The following is a 17845-nucleotide window of genomic DNA, read 5'->3' on the forward strand; positions in this document are numbered from 1 at the left end:
ATGAGAACACTGCAGATATTTAGGATGGGAACCAGGCATTCAAGGCAAAATTTAAATATATTTTCATTAAAATCTAGTTTAATAGTTGATTTAGAATGAAGGCACTTAAGACTGCATTATATTAAGTTTCCTTTGCTTATACAAAATATCAGTAAAGAATTGTTCTTTGTGTGGAAAAACACTGATAATATAATGCTCACTTTTTAATTGAACTTTAGACAGTATTTTTATTTGGACTTAAGACAGTATTTTTATGACTCTTTTTTTTTTTTTTTTTGACTAAGTTGGTTGTTGAAAATCTCTAGGCTCTTCAGGAATATCTTCTTCTTGCTCTGAATGTTCTTTTATTTTTCAGAACTGCCTGCTGGTTGGGAAAAGATTGAAGACCCTGTCTATGGTATCTACTATGTAGAGTAAGTGCCTATTAAGACACATTTTAGTTTGCATTCTTCTGTAATTATATACATTTATGCTGAATAGAATTTGCCATTGTGATAAGGTAAAAACAAGTACTAATAGTAGCATTATATTAATCTTATAATGAAAAAAATAATGAATAAGAAAATATTCAGCAAATCTGATGATGATATAGAATAAAATCCCTGAGGGCAACATGTCTTCTGTTTACTACGGTATTGCCAGAGCCAAACATAGTCCTGGTCTATGGCAGGTACTTAATAATAGGTATTATTTGAATGAATGCGAAAAGCAACTACTCAATAGACCATATGAGTATGAGTTGTTTATCTTCAGGAAGAGCATCAGCTTTGCCTATTGTTTTGCCCTGTTTTGCTCAGGTCTGAGATTCTCAGTGATTACTTATTCATTTAAACTTTCTAAATTCTCCAGTACCAGAAGGTAGCCGTTTCCTTCTCCAGGGGATCTTCCCAACCCAGGGATCGAACCCAGGTCTCCCGCATTGCAGGTGGATTCTTTAGCAGCTGAGCTTCCAGGGAAACTGTTAAAAAATAAAGCCTGGCTTGAAAACAGTATTTTGAGTTCTAAATAATCACAGAGTAGGAATATTTCTAAACTTCTTATGAAATATGATTTTGATGAGGTAAAAAATATGTGTAGGCCTGTATATATATGTGTTGATGTAATATGTGTATATATACATATATCGTAATCGTTGCTTAGTTTCTCAGTTGTGTCTGACTCTTTTGTGTCCGCATGGACTGTAACCTGCCAGGCTCCTCTGTCCATGGGATTTCCCAGGCAAGAATAGTGGTGTCGGTTGCCATGTCCTTCTCCAGGGGATCTTTTTGACCCAGGGATCAAGCCCAGGTCTCCTGCATTGGCAGACGAATTCTTTACTGCTGAGCCAACAGGGGAGCCTACATATATATACACTGAATAAGAATGGCAAAAAAAAAAGTGCTTTGGATTCATATATATATTTGTAATGTATGTGTGTGTATTTTTATGTTTTCTTGCCCTTATTCATTTTGGAGCCATCTGAAGTATCTGGGTCTTTGTCACTTTGAACACATCACATTTGCTTAGGTTAGCTGCATTTGGATGAAATCTTTTTGCCTAGGGCTTATACTTTGAATCCTGACTCCATGCCTATTGATCAAAATAGTTGACAGATGTTGGTATAGTCCTTCTTTTAACTTGATCTTTGGGGGGCAGGGTGCTTATGGTTCCATGAACTGTATTGTAGAAAGTTACACGCAGTTTCTGGCACTACATGTTACAGACAACACCACATATCCACTTTCAGCTCCATTTTAAAATAATTCTGTAACTGACTTCTTGTTGAATTAAAGAAATGTCCTTTGTCACGTGATTCTTTGGACATTTGGGAGAGTCGGTGTTTACAGTCCTGGGACTTGAGAGCTGACCATGCTGAGCTTGAAGCCTCCTTAGTGCTGACTAGCTCTGTTTTGTTAGGTCAACTGTTACTTAACTGCTCAGAAACTTATTTTCCTTATCCACAAAATAACAATAAAAATAGGACCTTCATCTTGGCATTTACTGGAGATTTTTAAAATAAATCACATGTAAAACTGGTTGTACAATACTTGGTACAGATAAGCAGTCAATGTGTGGAAACCATTCATTTTTATTTTTATTGTATCTTCCTAACTGTGCTTTTTGACACAAAATGCTCAACCACCTGCTTTGCTCAGGTCCAATCAAGGGAACTTGGCCTGATTGGCATTTTGCTTGTGGGACAAAATGTTTCCTAACTGAGTGCAATATGCCTTCTGTTCCAGCCACATCAACAGGAAGACACAATATGAGAACCCAGTTCTAGAAGCCAAACGGAAGAAGCAGCTGGAGCAGCAGCAACAACAACAACAGCAACAGCAACAGCAGCCAGAAGGTTGGCTTTCCCTCTATCTGTGGGCCAGAAGCTCCAGGCAAAGCCTGGGCACTGACACCCCCGTGTGGTCAGAAGAGGCCACGAGGATCATGTCCTGTGTGGTGCTAGGAACTCAATGTCCTGGAAGCGTGGGGAGTGATGCAGAACCTCTGCTAGAGTCCACACCCTGAACCCAGACAGCTAAAGTGGGGGGCCCAGTTTAAAAGCACCCAATCTCCACTCGGATTTAGAAAGGGGCTGTTGTTAGATTGGAGAACATTTCTGATGGTGACAAAATTCCCTTGTCCCCGGGAGCTTTTGCACAGCTGCTGCTGCTAAGTCACTTCAGTCGTGTCCGACTCTGTGCGACCCCATAGACGGCAGCCCACCAGGCCCCACCATCCCTGGTATTCTCCAGGCAAGAATGCTGGAGTGGGTTGCCATTTCCTCCTCCAGTGCATGAAAGTGAAAAGTGAAAGTGAAGTCGCTCAGTCGTGTCCTGTATCTAAATCCAAACCACTGCTAGCACTTTAAGAAGATGTGCAGGGTATGGAACTAACTTTTAATTGTAGGCATGTAGGCATCAGGGACGGAGAAGGCAATGGCACCCCACTCCAGTACTCTTGCCTGGAAAATCCCATGGACAGAGGAGCCTGGTAGGCTGCAGGCCATGGGGTCACTAGGAGTCAGACACGACCGAGCGACTTCACTTTGACTTTTCACTTTCATGCATTGGAGAAGGAAATGGCAACCCACTCCAGTGTTCTTGCCTGGAGAATCCCGGGGACAGGGGAGCCTGGTGGGCTGCCGTCTCTGGGGTCGCACAGAGTTGGACACTACTGGAGCGACTTAGCAGCAGCAGCAGCAGGCATCAGACAAAGCTGGTAATTTTCGGGGCTCTCAAAAAAGTAAAAGTTACTTCGTGCTCTTCACAAAAACATGAACAGTTCAGAAGTGGAGAACATTTGCATCTCCCTGCTGGCTCCCATTCTATTCTCAGCAATAAGCAATGTGCAGAAATTTTCTGGGGATATACAAATATGCAGATTTTAACAAACACCAGGTCATAATTTATGTATATGAATACATTCTGTATTTACATACATATTAGTTTTCTGGCCTATTTTTCTCAGTTAAATATATCTCTTGCACCTTTTCAAGGATGCTTAATATAGATTTACCTTGGGATTTTTAATGACTGCATAATATTCCTTTTATGAATCTCTTTACTTCATTTAGCCATCTGTGTATTAGCAGATGCTTAGATTGTTCTTCATTTTTCATTGCAGTCTTTAAAAATATTAGGTTTACTGCTCCTTTTATATGAATATAAAATTCAGTACTTCTCTTATTATCATATTGAACTTAATAAATATAGACCATAGCATGGAAGTTGGCAAACTTTTTTGTAAATGACCAGATAATAAACACTTTAGGCTTTTCTATTCTTACAGCATCTATTACAGCTACTCATCTCTGCCCTTATGGTATGAAATATGTTATAGACTGTAAACGAATGTATGTGGCTGAAACACTGAACCCTGAAATTTGAGTGTCATGTAATTTATGTGTCAACAAAATATTCTTCTGAATCATTTAGAAAGCCGTTCTTGACTTGCAAGCTTGATAGAAATAGGCATGGGGGCCAATTTGGCCTGTAAGCCATAGTTTGCCAACCACGGCCATAGGCTGTATTTTAGAGAGTGTGTGTGTGTGTGTGTGTGTGTGCATACGCGCGCGCGCGCCCTCAGCTATTGAGAAGTTCTCCTTTCTACCTTAATCTCTTTTCTATTTAAAAATTTTAAGAAATATTTTTATGAATTTGGGGAATGAGAATGTACAATTGAAAAATGAGTATAAAATTGACTATATGTACACAGTTGACTGTGTACATAAACTCACAAATGAATCTTAATGATTCTTAAGATTCATTCACAGTGAGTTATTTCTTGGTCTTCAAAGTGAACGAGACTACCCTTAGTTCGTAAACTTAGACTAGTTAGGACTCGGGGGTTTTTGTAATGGGTCCCCCTCGGGTTTTAGAGATGATAGGGGACAGCACCTTACCAAACTCCTGAAACCTACCTTTACTGCCCCAGCCAAGCAGACTTCAGCTGCCCAGCCAAGTCTCAGATGAATTATAGAAGTTTCTGCCTTATTGGGCCTGCTTTAGTTTACTGTATATCTTTTCTGATATTTTTTTACTTGATCTCACTTTGAACTCTGCAGCCAGAGAGAACTGGAGATATTATTGGTTGTATTTTTATTGGTTTTAGTTCTGTCCTCAGAGGTCTTAGGAGAAAGAGACAAAAACGCACACACACACAGGGAGGGACCTTAACACAGAGTAGGTGTGCTAAGTGGTGTCCTACTCTGTGCAGCCATATGGGCTGTAGCCCGCCAGGCTCCTCTGTCCATGGGATTCTCCACACAAGAACGCTGGAGCAGGTTGCCAGTGCCCTTCTCTAGGGGATCTTCCTGATCCAGGGATCGAACCCACATCTATCTCTTATGTCTCCTGCATTGGCAGGGGGGTTCTTTACCACTAGCGCCACCTGGGAAGCCCTACATAGAATAGCATCAGATACCAATTTCTTTTCAAGTGAAGCTCTCTGCTTCTGGTTTTATTGGTTTGGGTAGTTTTATAATGAAGAAGGTGGTGAATCCTGAGTAAGGTGACCAGTGATTGGAAGGAAAACAGTAAACTGTTTCTTGTTTTCATTGTAGAATGGACAGAAGATCATTCATCGCTTGTGCCTCCTGCTATTCCAAACCACCCCCCAAGTAATCCGGAGCCAGCCAGAGAAGCTCCACTTCAGGGTAAAGTGTTTTTATAATTGCATCCTAGTTTGACTCAAAAGTTTAATTTTTTTCAAGAAACTTTAAAAAATGAAATCTGATAATTCCCAGATCTTTCCAAAGGGTTGTTCCAAGATAGTTCTTTGTTGTGGGGCTGACCTGTATATATGGTAGGGAATGAGCAATGTTCCCAGCCTCTCTACCCACTCAGTGCCAGGAGAAACCCTCCCCCAATGTGACAAACAAAGCTGTCTCCAGATATTGCCAAATGCTGCTGGGAGTGGGGGGATGGTGGTATGCAAAATCATGTTGAGTTGTGAACCCTAAATTTAGAAGACACACACATTTAATACTGTGTTAAATAAGATACATTGAAAATTCAGCACTGCATGTTTTAAGATTCTAGTCAATGTATTTGCTTTTGAGTAAGATTTTCTTGTAAATGTAAAATGGTTTGATATTACTGTGTTTTACACTCTAACCTCTGTTCTTGTTGCAGTTTGGGCATTTATGCATGTATTCCAACGTTTCATTGGCTCTCACTTATTTACATTCACAAACAGTATGCATCCCTACTGAGCTTCATTACAGAAAATTGGAAGCTCAGAATCTTGCTACTTTCAGGCCTCATTACTTTTAAAGGATAGAAAAGATTTGGGGATTTTTTTTCTTTAGCTTTTTTCTTTTAGATAAAAAAATAGAATAAACATCATATTTAATAGTGTTGGGGAGTATGTTACAGAACCAATAAAAAGCTGTAAAATTTGTCTTTTCTTCTCTCTACATTTTTAAAGATATAAATGTGTTAGATATTAAAAGATAGGGAAGATACCCCTTTTCCCTAATTTTCATTCCTCCATTTTTTTATAAGAAAAATTATTTCCCTTTTAGCTGATATTATCATGAGATTAGTGTTAATATCAACTTGTATAAAATAGTTTGATACCATTTAATGGTGGTAATGTTTTTAATACAGACAAAACATAGAAGATAATGATATATAAATTAATATCAACAGGATTGTGGTCTCCTCTGTATTTTTAAAGTATAAAATTCCTTCTTCAACTTCATGTTGTCTTCTTTCTTTCTCTCATGGTAAGTTAACTACACCAACTTTTCAGTTCCTTGAGCCTCTTGTTAATTCCTTGAATCCTTGAAACTGTGGACCACATTAGGGTCTTTGCATATGCTGTTCTCTGTTTGCAGCTGTCTTTTCCTCCCACTCTTTGCTTTGCCAACTTCTGCTCATCTAAGGTTTTTGTTGGATTCTGTCCTATTCACTCTTCCCATGTCAAACTTCTCATTTATAGAATTTAACAGTTGGTAATTAGTGTTCATTTGAGTTCAGTTATTTAGCAAGTTTCCTCTTCAGACTTTAAATCCCATGGAGGTATGAGACTGTGTTTTGTTTTGTTTTGTTTTTCCACTGTAGGATATCCTGAACTAGATCTCATCCTCTCTGCTAAATTTATTATTGTGTGAAATAACGTATGTACACCCATGATAAACAGCCTGGCTTCCTTAAAGGATTGTCTTAGAGATTAAATAAATTAGAGCTTTAAAGTTTCAGATTCTGAGTGTCAAATGCTTTGTGCACCAACTGAGTTAAGAGTCCAGACAGTATTGATCTGTATGAGGAACTTTATTTCAGATTCTTCTCTTTCTTTCCCCCCCTCCCCTTTCTTCTTTAATCTTCTTGGGTTCCCTAGTGGTTGAAGTTTGGGAGAGGCTCACTGAACTCCCTGTGGGAAATAGTCTGTTCTTAAAACTTTCTACTCTATAGTCTCTGTATTGATTGTTGTCTTTCAAGCATAATCGTAATCTTCAAAGTATAACCAATACCATAGAAGCCAGTTTAAATCCATACTCTCTGACTCCAAGCTACAGTTGTAAGAAACATTAAGTTGGGCTTTATCACCATAGGTTACAACTCTGAGTTCCCTGTGTACCTGTTAAGCATCCTGGTCTGTGTTCCTGACAGTACTCTCAGGAAGAAGCTGTGTAGCTAATAGGGTTAGATTTGTTTGGTATTAATTTTGCCGAGTTCATTGCTCAACTGAACTTTCCTCTGATCAAGAGAGTATCCTTCTCAAACTCAGAAAATGTTAACTTTAAAGAGATTTGCTCTTGGGAAGTCTCTCCAGCTTCCAGCTTTATGCTCAGAGATTTTGCAGCTACCCCTTCACCCTACCCATTTCACCACCACCATCAACAAAATAATAACCTACATTGATAACCTCTTTTTATGCATCAGGGCACCTCCTTGAGCACTTCAGCTATGTTACCTGTCACCGTTCCTTCTTACAACTATCGTGTAAATAGTGAGGTTAGTACCCTCATTATCTCCACTTATACACCCGACACTCAGGCAGAGAGAGGTTTAGGAATTCACACACAGCCAGGAAGTAGTAGAGCACAGATTTGAACCCTGGGTGTCCTTAGGAACAGTTTAACTTCTGACTTAAACCTTTTTGTTGTGTTTTTTTTTTTTTTTATTTTGTGGGATACCTCATCGTCTTAATGTATGCCATTCAGTTTGGATGCTACTGGGTACATGTTACCTTTTAAATACAAGTTAATTCCAGTTTTAAAAAATAAAAAAGTTAGTTTCTTGTTTCCACTGGCCACATTTCAAGGGGTCAGGAAAGCCTCGTTTTTGACTAGCGGCTGCTGTATTGGATAGTATAGATACGGAGCATTTCCTGTGTCACAGGAAGTACTCTGGGGCAACACTGTTCTATGGTATTCACACACTAGTTCAAAGAATAGTGCCAACTTGGCGGAGAAGCAGGCAGCTACAGGTTGTTCATGAGTAGATGTTTTTGGGCCGAGACCCAGAAGTTCCAGATTCAGTGAATCCAGGGCAGGCCCTAGAAATGAATACATAAAAAAAAAGCTACCCAGGTGATCCTTCCACCTCACCAGATCTTACAACTGGTGACTAGTCAGCAGATTAGCCTGTCTTAGAAAATTACATGTGCCACCAGGCTGCAGCAGAGAGCTCCTCATTCCACTGCTTGTATATAGAAAAGCACTTCTCCAAAGCTACAGTAACTGATGACCTACCTGTAAATAAAACGTAATAAAATGTGCATAAATGTGGAACCCTCTGATCTTCCCTCCCTAGTTAAATGTTGAAACAGAAAGTCAGTGTGTAATTTCAAAGTCCTCTTCATGTCTCTTTTAAGCTGAAAGCATTCTCAACTCAAAATATGCTAATGGCTTTTTAAAATATTCATTTAGATAAACTGCCAGATTTTTACATTTTCTAACTTTGCTATAATCAGGGTGAAAAACTTACACACCCAGCCACCTCTTGCAGCCTTCTCAAAGACACGTTAAATTCCATTTCTTTGTGTTCTTATTCGTTCATTCAACACACATTTTTGGAGCACACGCAATGAAACAGGCCATGTTTTATTTACACTCTGGACGTGCAATCAGGAATCCTTGTGGAGTTGGTTCTAGTGTTGTACGTGTGAGCATGTGCTGTGCCTCTCCTGCAGTGGGGTATGGGGGAGAGGGAGAAAAAACTCCCAATCAGTGAGTAAGCTGTATCCCATGTAGGATGGTGATAAATGCTGAGATCAATAATAAAGCAGGTAGGGGGGATTGTGAATGCTGGAGGAGATATTGCAGTATTTAATAAGGGGTCAGAGAGTGTCTCACTGAAAAGTTGATGGTTATTGATGTCTTTGCCTAAGTGAAATATGTGTTTTCCTTAAAGCTTTCCCTAGTAGCCTCTGCTTCAAGAATAGCTGTTATTCGCATATCCCATAAAGGGAAATTCGGGGGTTATCTGAATGGTTCTCAATTTTCCATCTAGTCATTGCCATGGCAACTCTTTCAGTACAATCCCTGACTGAGCTTGACATCCCTTCCCTGGTGCTTTGGCAGATGCCTTCACATGGTGAATCCAGCTCGGTCTTGCCATGGTGACAAGACTGTAGTTTGTCGTGCTTCCAGCCAGCCTTGGGACTACAGTAGAGGGGAGGAGGTTAGTGAGCAGACCTGTGACTCCAGGCAATTTAAAAAAGCCTTCTTAAGAGCCAGAGACTTTTGAAATGTGCAATTAAAAATTGTATGTGTTCCCAGAGACCTTTTTAAAAAGACCTTTTAGATGTAGCTAACCAAAAATAACTTGCCTTCCTGTGTGCCAGCCTCCTAGTGCAGGGGTATATGGAGACATGGAGATTCTTTTCTCCTTTTTTTAGATAGCATTTTTGGTAGTAAAGTAATAGGGCATATGGGGAAGCTGTGTCAAGGGCAGGAGACAGGAAGTATAATAGGAGAGCTGAAAGAGTCTGAGCCCAGAATGATGTTCACTACTTTGGAATAATCAGGAAAATTCAATTGAGCTTCTCAATTACAGAGAAAGGCCCAAACTCAAAATAAAATATTGGGTTTGTGTATAAAATGTTGTTTGTGAATGTTATCAAGAGAATTCACTAAATGTTTAGAAGCTATTTAGCTGTATATGTGTTAATTTATTTTTAATGAGACAACTGATTTTGGACATACCTAGGCTATTTCACAAATTGTTAAATGATGCAAATGGACAGGAAAAATCAGTTGAATTTAGAATTCAATTCAAAATAGTGACTCCTTTTAATTTTTAAAATAGCGATGCTCTGTTTATTTATTTATTTATTTTTGGTTGTGCTGGATCTTCATTGATGTGCATGGGCTTTCTCGCGTTGCATCGAGCGGGGGCCTGCTCTCTAGTTGCGATTTGTGGGCTCCTTATTGTGGTGGTGTCTCCTGTCCTGGAGCACGGGCTCTAGGTTGTTCAGGCTTCAGTGATTTGTTGCATGGTCTCAGCCGTTGTGGTGCACAGGCTTAGTTGTGCTGGGGCGTTTACAATCTTCTCAGACACCCGGGCATGCGGGATGAACCCAGGCCCCTGCACTGGAAGGTGAAGTCTTAGAGAGTGTGTATTAGTCACTCAGTTGTTTCTGGCTCTTGGTGACCCTGTGGACTGTAGTCCACCAGGCTCCTCCATCCATGGGATTCCCCATGACAAGAATACTGGAGTGGGTTGTCATTTCCTTCTCCAGGGGATCTTCCCGACCCAGGGATTGAACCCGGGTCTCCTGCATTGCAGGCAGACTCTTTACCAACTGAGCCACAGGGAAGACCTCCTAACCAGTGGACAAACAGGGAAGTCCCATGATTATCCATTTTTTATTTATATGAGTTATTCTTTGTGACCATACTATGTCTCCTGGTATCATCTGTTTATTTTCAGAATGAGTTTTCTCTTTGAAAAGTTATTGTGTAATTGACTCTACAAATGGGAGCCAAACTCAAAACAATACACTGGAAGCCATAGTAGAAAATATAATCTGTAACAAAACAAAAGACACAAAGCAAAGACCCACTCCATTTTTTTTTTTGAAGGGCCTCATAGCAGATCAGTTGCTATCAAACTACATGAAACAAGACCAAGGATCTGTGTCAGACAGTGGACACCAATGTCATCCTTCTGTTATATTTTCTTTTGATCTTTGTGCTGACACACAGTGAACCCTAGCCCCCTCCTTACACTAAAGGGTCTGGGAATTCCCTTATAACTGAAATCAAGAAGGGCTTTATTGAAACACCTCTGTGCCCCCATGCCCCAGCACAGGAGTTTGGAGAGAGATCTCTAACTTGTATCATTTCTTATTTACTTCATCTTTTCACTCATGGTGACCTTCCTTCCACATCTTGTTTTGATGCAGGCAAACCCTTTTTTACACGAAACCCTTCAGAGTTGAAAGGCAAATTCATTCACACAAAGCTGCGGAAAAGCAGTCGTGGCTTTGGCTTCACAGTTGTTGGAGGGGATGAACCTGACGAGTTTCTACAAATCAAGAGCTTGGTCCTAGATGGTCCTGCCGCCCTGGATGGCAAGATGGAAACAGGTATGAGACACCACATGGTCCTCTGTGGTCAGGACCAGACAACACCATGATTTCTTGAGCTTGTCATTGTCCTTTAAAAACTTGGCGAATGAGCAAGCTTACTGTACTACGTAAATGTGTTCCCTGGTATAGATGAAAACCTTTGAAGCTGCTTTAACATTTTCCCTTTTGGGTAACTGTTAGGGTGCTGATGAGTATAGTAAAGGAGTAATTTACTAAAAATGCAGATCCATTTGAATGAATGAATTCTCAACTTGGTATTCTGCAGTGATTTTTTTTTTTTTTTTTTTTAACGAAAAAGCTCAAATGTTCTTTCAATGATCATTATACTCCCATTAGCAGGGAAGCCGGTAAATGCTACAAGAATGCCTTATTAGCATAAACAAAGTAGTAGCAGCTGTCTTTTCGTGCCTTGCAGTATCACCCCCTAATCCAATTTCAGTTCAACTTCTTATTGGTAGGATTTTATAGTATAAAATCGATAGACTTTCCTGGGCAGTGTTCTTAATCCCCAACTCTTTTGCAGGAGACGTAATTGTGAGCGTGAATGACACCTGTGTTTTGGGACACACGCATGCACAAGTTGTGAAAATCTTCCAGTCCATTCCCATCGGTGCCAGCGTGGACCTTGAACTCTGCCGAGGTTATCCACTACCCTTTGACCCAGATGACCCCAACACGAGTTTAGTGACTTCGGTGGCCATTCTGGATAAAGAACCAATTATTGTGAATGGGCAAGAGACCTATGACTCGCCAGCTAGTCACAGTAGTAAAACAGGCAAAGTCAGCAGTATGAAGGATGCCAGGCCAAGCAGCCCTGCGGATGTGGCTTCAAATGGTTCCCATGGTTACCCCACTGACACTGTCTCTTTGGCTTCCTCCATAGCCACTCAGCCAGAACTCATAACTGTTCATATAGTGAAAGGGCCAATGGGTTTTGGTTTTACTATCGCGGACAGTCCTGGGGGTGGCGGCCAAAGAGTGAAACAGATTGTTGACAGTCCAAGGTGCCGAGGCCTGAAAGAAGGGGATCTTATAGTGGAAGTTAATAAGAAGAATGTGCAGGCCCTAACTCACAACCAAGTCGTGGACATGCTCATCGAATGTCCAAAGGGAAGTGAGGTCACATTATTGGTGCAACGAGGAGGTATGTAGATTTATTTTGTTTCATTTTTTTAAAACCTTACATCCATTGTTATATATACTGCTTATCAGGTGGCTCTTTGGGGCTTTCTAAATGTCTACTCCTTTAAGATCATTTTTATTTAAATACTGGGAAATGCATTCAAAATGCCTTCTGATTTCTCCAAATGCTAGCCTCTTTAGACTAAAGGTTATGTTTATACATTATGTGTTTATACAAAGGGCATGCACATGGGGTAATACTGTTGCTGAGAGTGGGATCCAGCTGCTCGAGACTCAAAAGCCAATAAAAATGCAAGGCTGGTGGAAAGGAAAATTTGCTTTGTTTTGGAGGCGGGCAAGCTGAGGGAGGGTGGACTCATGTCCAGAGGCCGAGTCCCACCTGCCCCTCCCCCACTGACATTCAGTGGGCCAGAACTTTTATAGCAGGAGGAGGAGGTGTATAGGCAGAGAGAAGAGGCTACATGTGGAAATAGCACTGTCGTCTTAAAATTGGTCATGCAGCGGTCTGATCAGTGTCATCTTGATTGTTTCAAAGGCAGTTAGTTTTCAGTTCCAGGGTCAGTTTATTCCCGTTTTTTTGAGGCCGGTTCTCAGAATTGTGGCAGCTTATGTCATGGCTACATTCTGATCATCAGATAGTTAGCTTATTCCATCTGATGAGGGTTTCAGTGTTTATAAAACAGCTCAAAGGATATGGCTCCAAATGCTATTTGTAGCCATTGAGGAAGACCTCAAGGTCCCTGATTTTGCTTAGTGACTAAACTAATATTTTTTGGTTCTGTTTGATTGTTTTCATTTGCTTCTGCATTTTCTCACTTCTCCAATTAAACTTAATCTTTGACTAAAGTTTTTCTATGGACAAAAGACAGGCGGAAGACCTGGAGGGAAAGAACCATAGTATCCTGCTCTGTTTCAATTTCCTTTAGACGTAAATAAAACTGTGCCTTTTAAAACCCGTTAAGATTTGAAAACCTTTATCCTGTAAGTCTCCTGAACCTGGTCTGCACAGCGTGCATGTGAAATGTAGCTCTTGTCCACTCTTCCAGCCTCATCTCACACTCCTCTCCCTTCCTCAGTGTGCTTGGCCACCTGGCTTCTCTGTGATGCCTTCAGTTCTCTAAGCCCTTCTGTGTCAGGGCCTTTGCACTTTCTGTTTCCATTGCTTGGAAAACTTTTCCCCAACTCTTCACTTGGCTGGCTCAGTCTCACTCAAGTCTCCTCCTGAGAGAGGGATTCTCTGATTATTTCTCTAAAGTAGCCCCCAGCAATCCTGTGTAATCCCTGTTGCATCACTCCATTTCTTGTTAGCTTTTATCATAGTCATTATTATCGCAAGCCGTTGTTTTGTACATTTTCTTATTTTTCTTTGTTGCTTTCCCTTTTTCATTAGAATCTAATATCCTTAAAGCCAGGGCCCATGTCTTCATGTTGACAGTTGTCCCTGGCATTTAACATAGTACCTGACTCCTGCTAGGTGTTCATGCATGAACAGATAATAAATGAATGGACACGTGATTATTATTTCCCTTGGTGGGAGCAACAGTTCCATGAATCATATTAAAAACATCTCAGCATACCCACATTTTGATGAAGTGGTTAAGAATCTCAGAGAAGTGAGGTATTCGAAATAAATCTTGAGACAGTTGACTTTCTTCTTTTTCCCCTGTCAGCACCCCCATCCCCCCACCCCTGTCCCACCAGAACTTCCAGGACCTCACACTGAGAAATATTTCCTGGGTCAGTGTTTGTGGCCAATCTTGACTGATTACCCCCCACAATGGGCAGGAGATTGGTAGTTCCCCTGACTCTTGCCAACATGATGTGTTTATGCACAGAGTATTCTGACCCTCTGAAAAAAGATCAGGACCAGACTTCTACTTTCTCTCTGTTTCACTGAGATGGAAAAGCTTGTGTATGTTGCAACAGCGATGATCTTGGGCTCTCATGAAACTGTGTGTTCTGTGATCAAAATGATTGGGGTTGTTGGAAGGGAATCCAGAATTCAGAACTGTCTTTGTGAATCACAGTGCTCAGTTCACCATTCTTAAACAGGTATAAAAGCCATTTGCACATTTTTTCAAAGAGTTATTTCTACCAATAATATTTTGAAGTGTCTTCTTGTACCCAGATCACTTGATTTCACAGATGTGTTTTAAACAGTGACCAAAATGTAACAGGAAGTGACCTGAGGTTAAGGATGAGGAGGGGGAGAGGGTGGAGGATGGTAGTACCTGGCACTCAAAAGCAGGAGAGCAGTTTACAAAGTGCTTTTCAAACCTACATGCGCCTCTCAGGCCATGTTTACCATGTCCCTGAAAAGGTAGGCAGGTACCAACCAAGAGCAGGATTGAGAAGTTCACCTGGATTCTTGGGTTTCCAGTCCAGTATTCTGCTTTACTTAACTCTGAATACCACTGATTTTTGCATATTTGCTGGTTTTAGTGGCCAGCAAGTTGGAAACTTGTAAATAGTTTTTGGTACATTAGGGCATCTCTGATTCAGCCACTGCTCATTTGACATTACAAATCACACTGTTCTCCTTCTTCATTTATTTGCCCCTCCATTTCTTTTGTCATTTCGTTCAGTTTTTCTTTTCCATTCAATTTAATTTTGAAGGGACGAAAAACAAAGTATCATTGTAATCTACTAAACCACGATGGTTAATGGAACCATTTTGTAATGAATCTGCCCAAGCCAGCAAACAACTCATTATAAAAACATATCCCTAGCTGATTCACTTTGTTGTACAGCAGAAACTAACACAACATTGTAAAGCAATTATACTCCAATAATAAAATTTAAAAGTTTTTTTAAAGAGTGTACAGGGAAGCATATTAAAGAATCTTAACCACAGCGAAATACAATGGAAATGATCAGACTATTCATCAATAAAGTATGGGTTAAAAATAAAATACCCTTGATTTCAAATATGTTTATTTTCTCACTTAATTCCTCAGACCGTCTTTCAGTTAATGCCATTACATTATAACATTAAATTAACAAGAGAAGCTCCAGAATACATTACCACATTAGTCAAGATCTGCATGGTTTATTCCAGAACCTGAGTAATTTAAAATCACTGTAACATCAGCAGTCTTTAAAATATGCTATATGCTTTGCGTTTGATTTATGTATCGGATAGAACGTTTGTACATCCTCCCGTGGCAAGCCAGCACCAGCTACTATTAATCTTTCTAGAAAGCATAGAAATATATTTGTTTCTGCCATATATCAGTTATTTGAATCAGGGCTGGCATTTTAATCATTCTTCTTGTATGATGGGAGTGTAAATGAGAAGGTTTGATGATCAATAAGGATAGCAGCTAGGTTAAATGAGAAAGCAAATGGCCACTTCACTGATTCTTTCTAATGAATCTCATTTGTGTCTTAATTCCTGGTAAGCAGATTGATAAACTCATTAAGTCCACACTTGGCTTGATTCTCAGGATTTTATATCTCAAGGATGGTACTTTCTGTGCTTTAAAGAAGTAGTCTTTCTACTTTGGGGCAAAACTTAGCTACATTTGCATTTTGGTTTTCACTCTTAGTCTCCTAAACTCATTTTTTATTTTTGTTCTGGTTGAGATCAGGTGTGTTTTGTTTTTCTTTCCATCTCCCTCCTGCCAACCTGAAAATAAGCAGAGGTTGAAATATTGTTTGTAAATTTCTGGAGACAGTTCTCTGGGTCAGGCTTGGGCTTGCTGGGGGTGTCCATCCATAGCTTGTCAGTTGGGATCGTTACTGATTTGTTTATAGGTGTCTTCTCCGTAAACAAGGCCGTGTCTGTGGCCAGCAGTCAAGCTCTATAAAGGGCAGCCCCTTCTTCCTTAGCCTGGCTTCCCATCGTCCCATGGCCAGTCCATTCCTCCTTCTCCCTCTGCTGTCCAGTCAGGAGAATGCCTTTTATTTTTCTTAATTTTTCACAGAGCATTTGCATTCAGAAGACCCATCACCTGACACCAGTGTGAGTCTAGAGTCTTTTTTATGTTTGGAAAATGGTGCTACAAGGTTATTACTATTGTTTTGAATAATTTTTTTTAATTTACAAACGATGAAGAATTTGTTTCATAAAGGTTTTTTACTTTTAAAAAGGGATTATACTATATGTAGCATAACTACCTGTGCCCCCTGTGTATTTTGTGTATTTGGCTAATTTCTACCTAGTAGGAAGTGCGATGCTTTTGAAGATACCATTGGGGGTGGAGTCAGAATACTCTTGTTTCAAGAGACAACTTGGAATATTTTTTGAAAGAGAAGAATGTGTGTTTTACTTTGACAGAATATGTGTATTGAAAAAGCTGAACTGAGGACTTCCCTGGTGGTCCAGTGGTTAAGACTCTGAGTTCCCAATGAAGAGGCCTGACTTCATTCCCTGGTCAGGGAACTAGATCCCACATGCCACAACTAAGATTCAGCGTGGCCAAATTAAAAAAAAAAGAAAGTACATATCATTTTGTGTTTGTCGTTGTTCAGTCACTAGGTCATGTCCGACTCTTTGCAACCCCATGGACTGTAGCGTGCCAGGCCTCTCTGTCCTATACTATCTGCTGGAGTTGGCTCAAACCCCTGGCCATTGAGTTCTTGATGCCATCCAACCATCTCACCCTCTGTCGCCCTCTTCTCCTCCTGCCCTCAGACCTTCACAGCATCAGGGCCTTTTCAACGAGTCAGCTCTTTGCATCAAGTGGCCAAAGTATTGGAACTTCAGCTTTGGCATCAGTGCTTCCTATGAATATTCAGAGTTAATGTCCTTTAAAATTGACTGGTTTGATCTCCTTGCAATCCAAGGGACTCCCAGGAGTCTTCTCTAGCACCACAGTTAGAAAACATCAGTTCTTTGGTGCTCAGCCTTCTTTATGGTCCAACTCTCACATCTATCCATGACTACTGAAAAAACCATAGCTTTGACTGTAATGGACCTTTGTTGACTAAGTGATATCTTTGATTTTTATGCACTGTCTAAGTTTGCTACAGCTTCTCTTCCAAGGAGTAAGCGTGTTTTAATCATCTTGTTTTAAGTGTTATTTAAAAGAAAAAGCTAAACTAGGGTTCCAGGAGTCTGCCTCTAGTTCAACCTCTGCCTGTAACTCCTCTATAACTCTGACTGGGTTACAACTCCTGCCCTGAGACTCATTTCTTTATCTTAAAAAAAAAAAAAAAAAAGAAGGAAAGAAAAGAATATTTTGAACTAGATCATCTTTAGGATAACTGCTCTAATTTTATGCCAGTACTTTCATTGACATGTAGAGGAAAGAAAGATTTGAGAGTCAGATGATGCAAGTTTAAATTCCAACTCCTGCCTTTATTCCCTTTGTGACTTTAGGCAAGTCATCTGAAAAAAGTAGCACTTGCGCCAGTTCCTGACCTAGAAGCAGTCACGTGATGAGTAGTGTGTTACTGATCTTATCTAGTATCAGAAGCCCCTGAGTGTGGTAGCTTATTTTTTCTCTTTTTAAAAAGAGTTTTATCCTTTATCTGCAGAATCTTAATCTGAGTACACGATGTGCAGGCACCTGTGTTTTTTTTTAGAAGCTCTACCAGCAATTCTGATATAAAATCAGAATTGGAATCAGTCTTAGGCTCCTGCCCTCCTGATTCCTTCTCATTTAGATTCTGTGACATATAAATGGAAGTTAAATAAGTTTATAAAGTTTAACAGTTGTTTTCATTTCTAAGTAATATT

At 40.1% G+C, this 17845-nt stretch overlaps 1 protein-coding gene across 25 annotated transcripts in view; it reads left to right on the forward strand.

Moving 5' to 3' along the window:
• MAGI1 (membrane associated guanylate kinase, WW and PDZ domain containing 1) overlaps positions 1-17845 on the forward strand; it is a 644187-nt gene that overhangs the window by 552919 nt on the left and 73423 nt on the right. For all 25 annotated transcript variants that reach the window (XM_059880041.1, XM_024983171.2, XM_024983156.2 and 22 more), the window contains 5 exons: positions 356-413; positions 2223-2332; positions 5039-5131; positions 10834-11016; positions 11543-12163. In XM_059880041.1, coding sequence (XP_059736024.1) covers positions 356-413; positions 2223-2332; positions 5039-5131; positions 10834-11016; positions 11543-12163 — 1065 coding nt within the window. The remainder of the gene's footprint in view (positions 1-355; positions 414-2222; positions 2333-5038; positions 5132-10833; positions 11017-11542; positions 12164-17845) is intronic.

Source organism: Bos taurus, chromosome 22, assembly GCF_002263795.3.
Source record: "Bos taurus isolate L1 Dominette 01449 registration number 42190680 breed Hereford chromosome 22, ARS-UCD2.0, whole genome shotgun sequence".
In the NCBI taxonomy this organism is placed as follows: Eukaryota; Metazoa; Chordata; class Mammalia; order Artiodactyla; family Bovidae; genus Bos; species Bos taurus.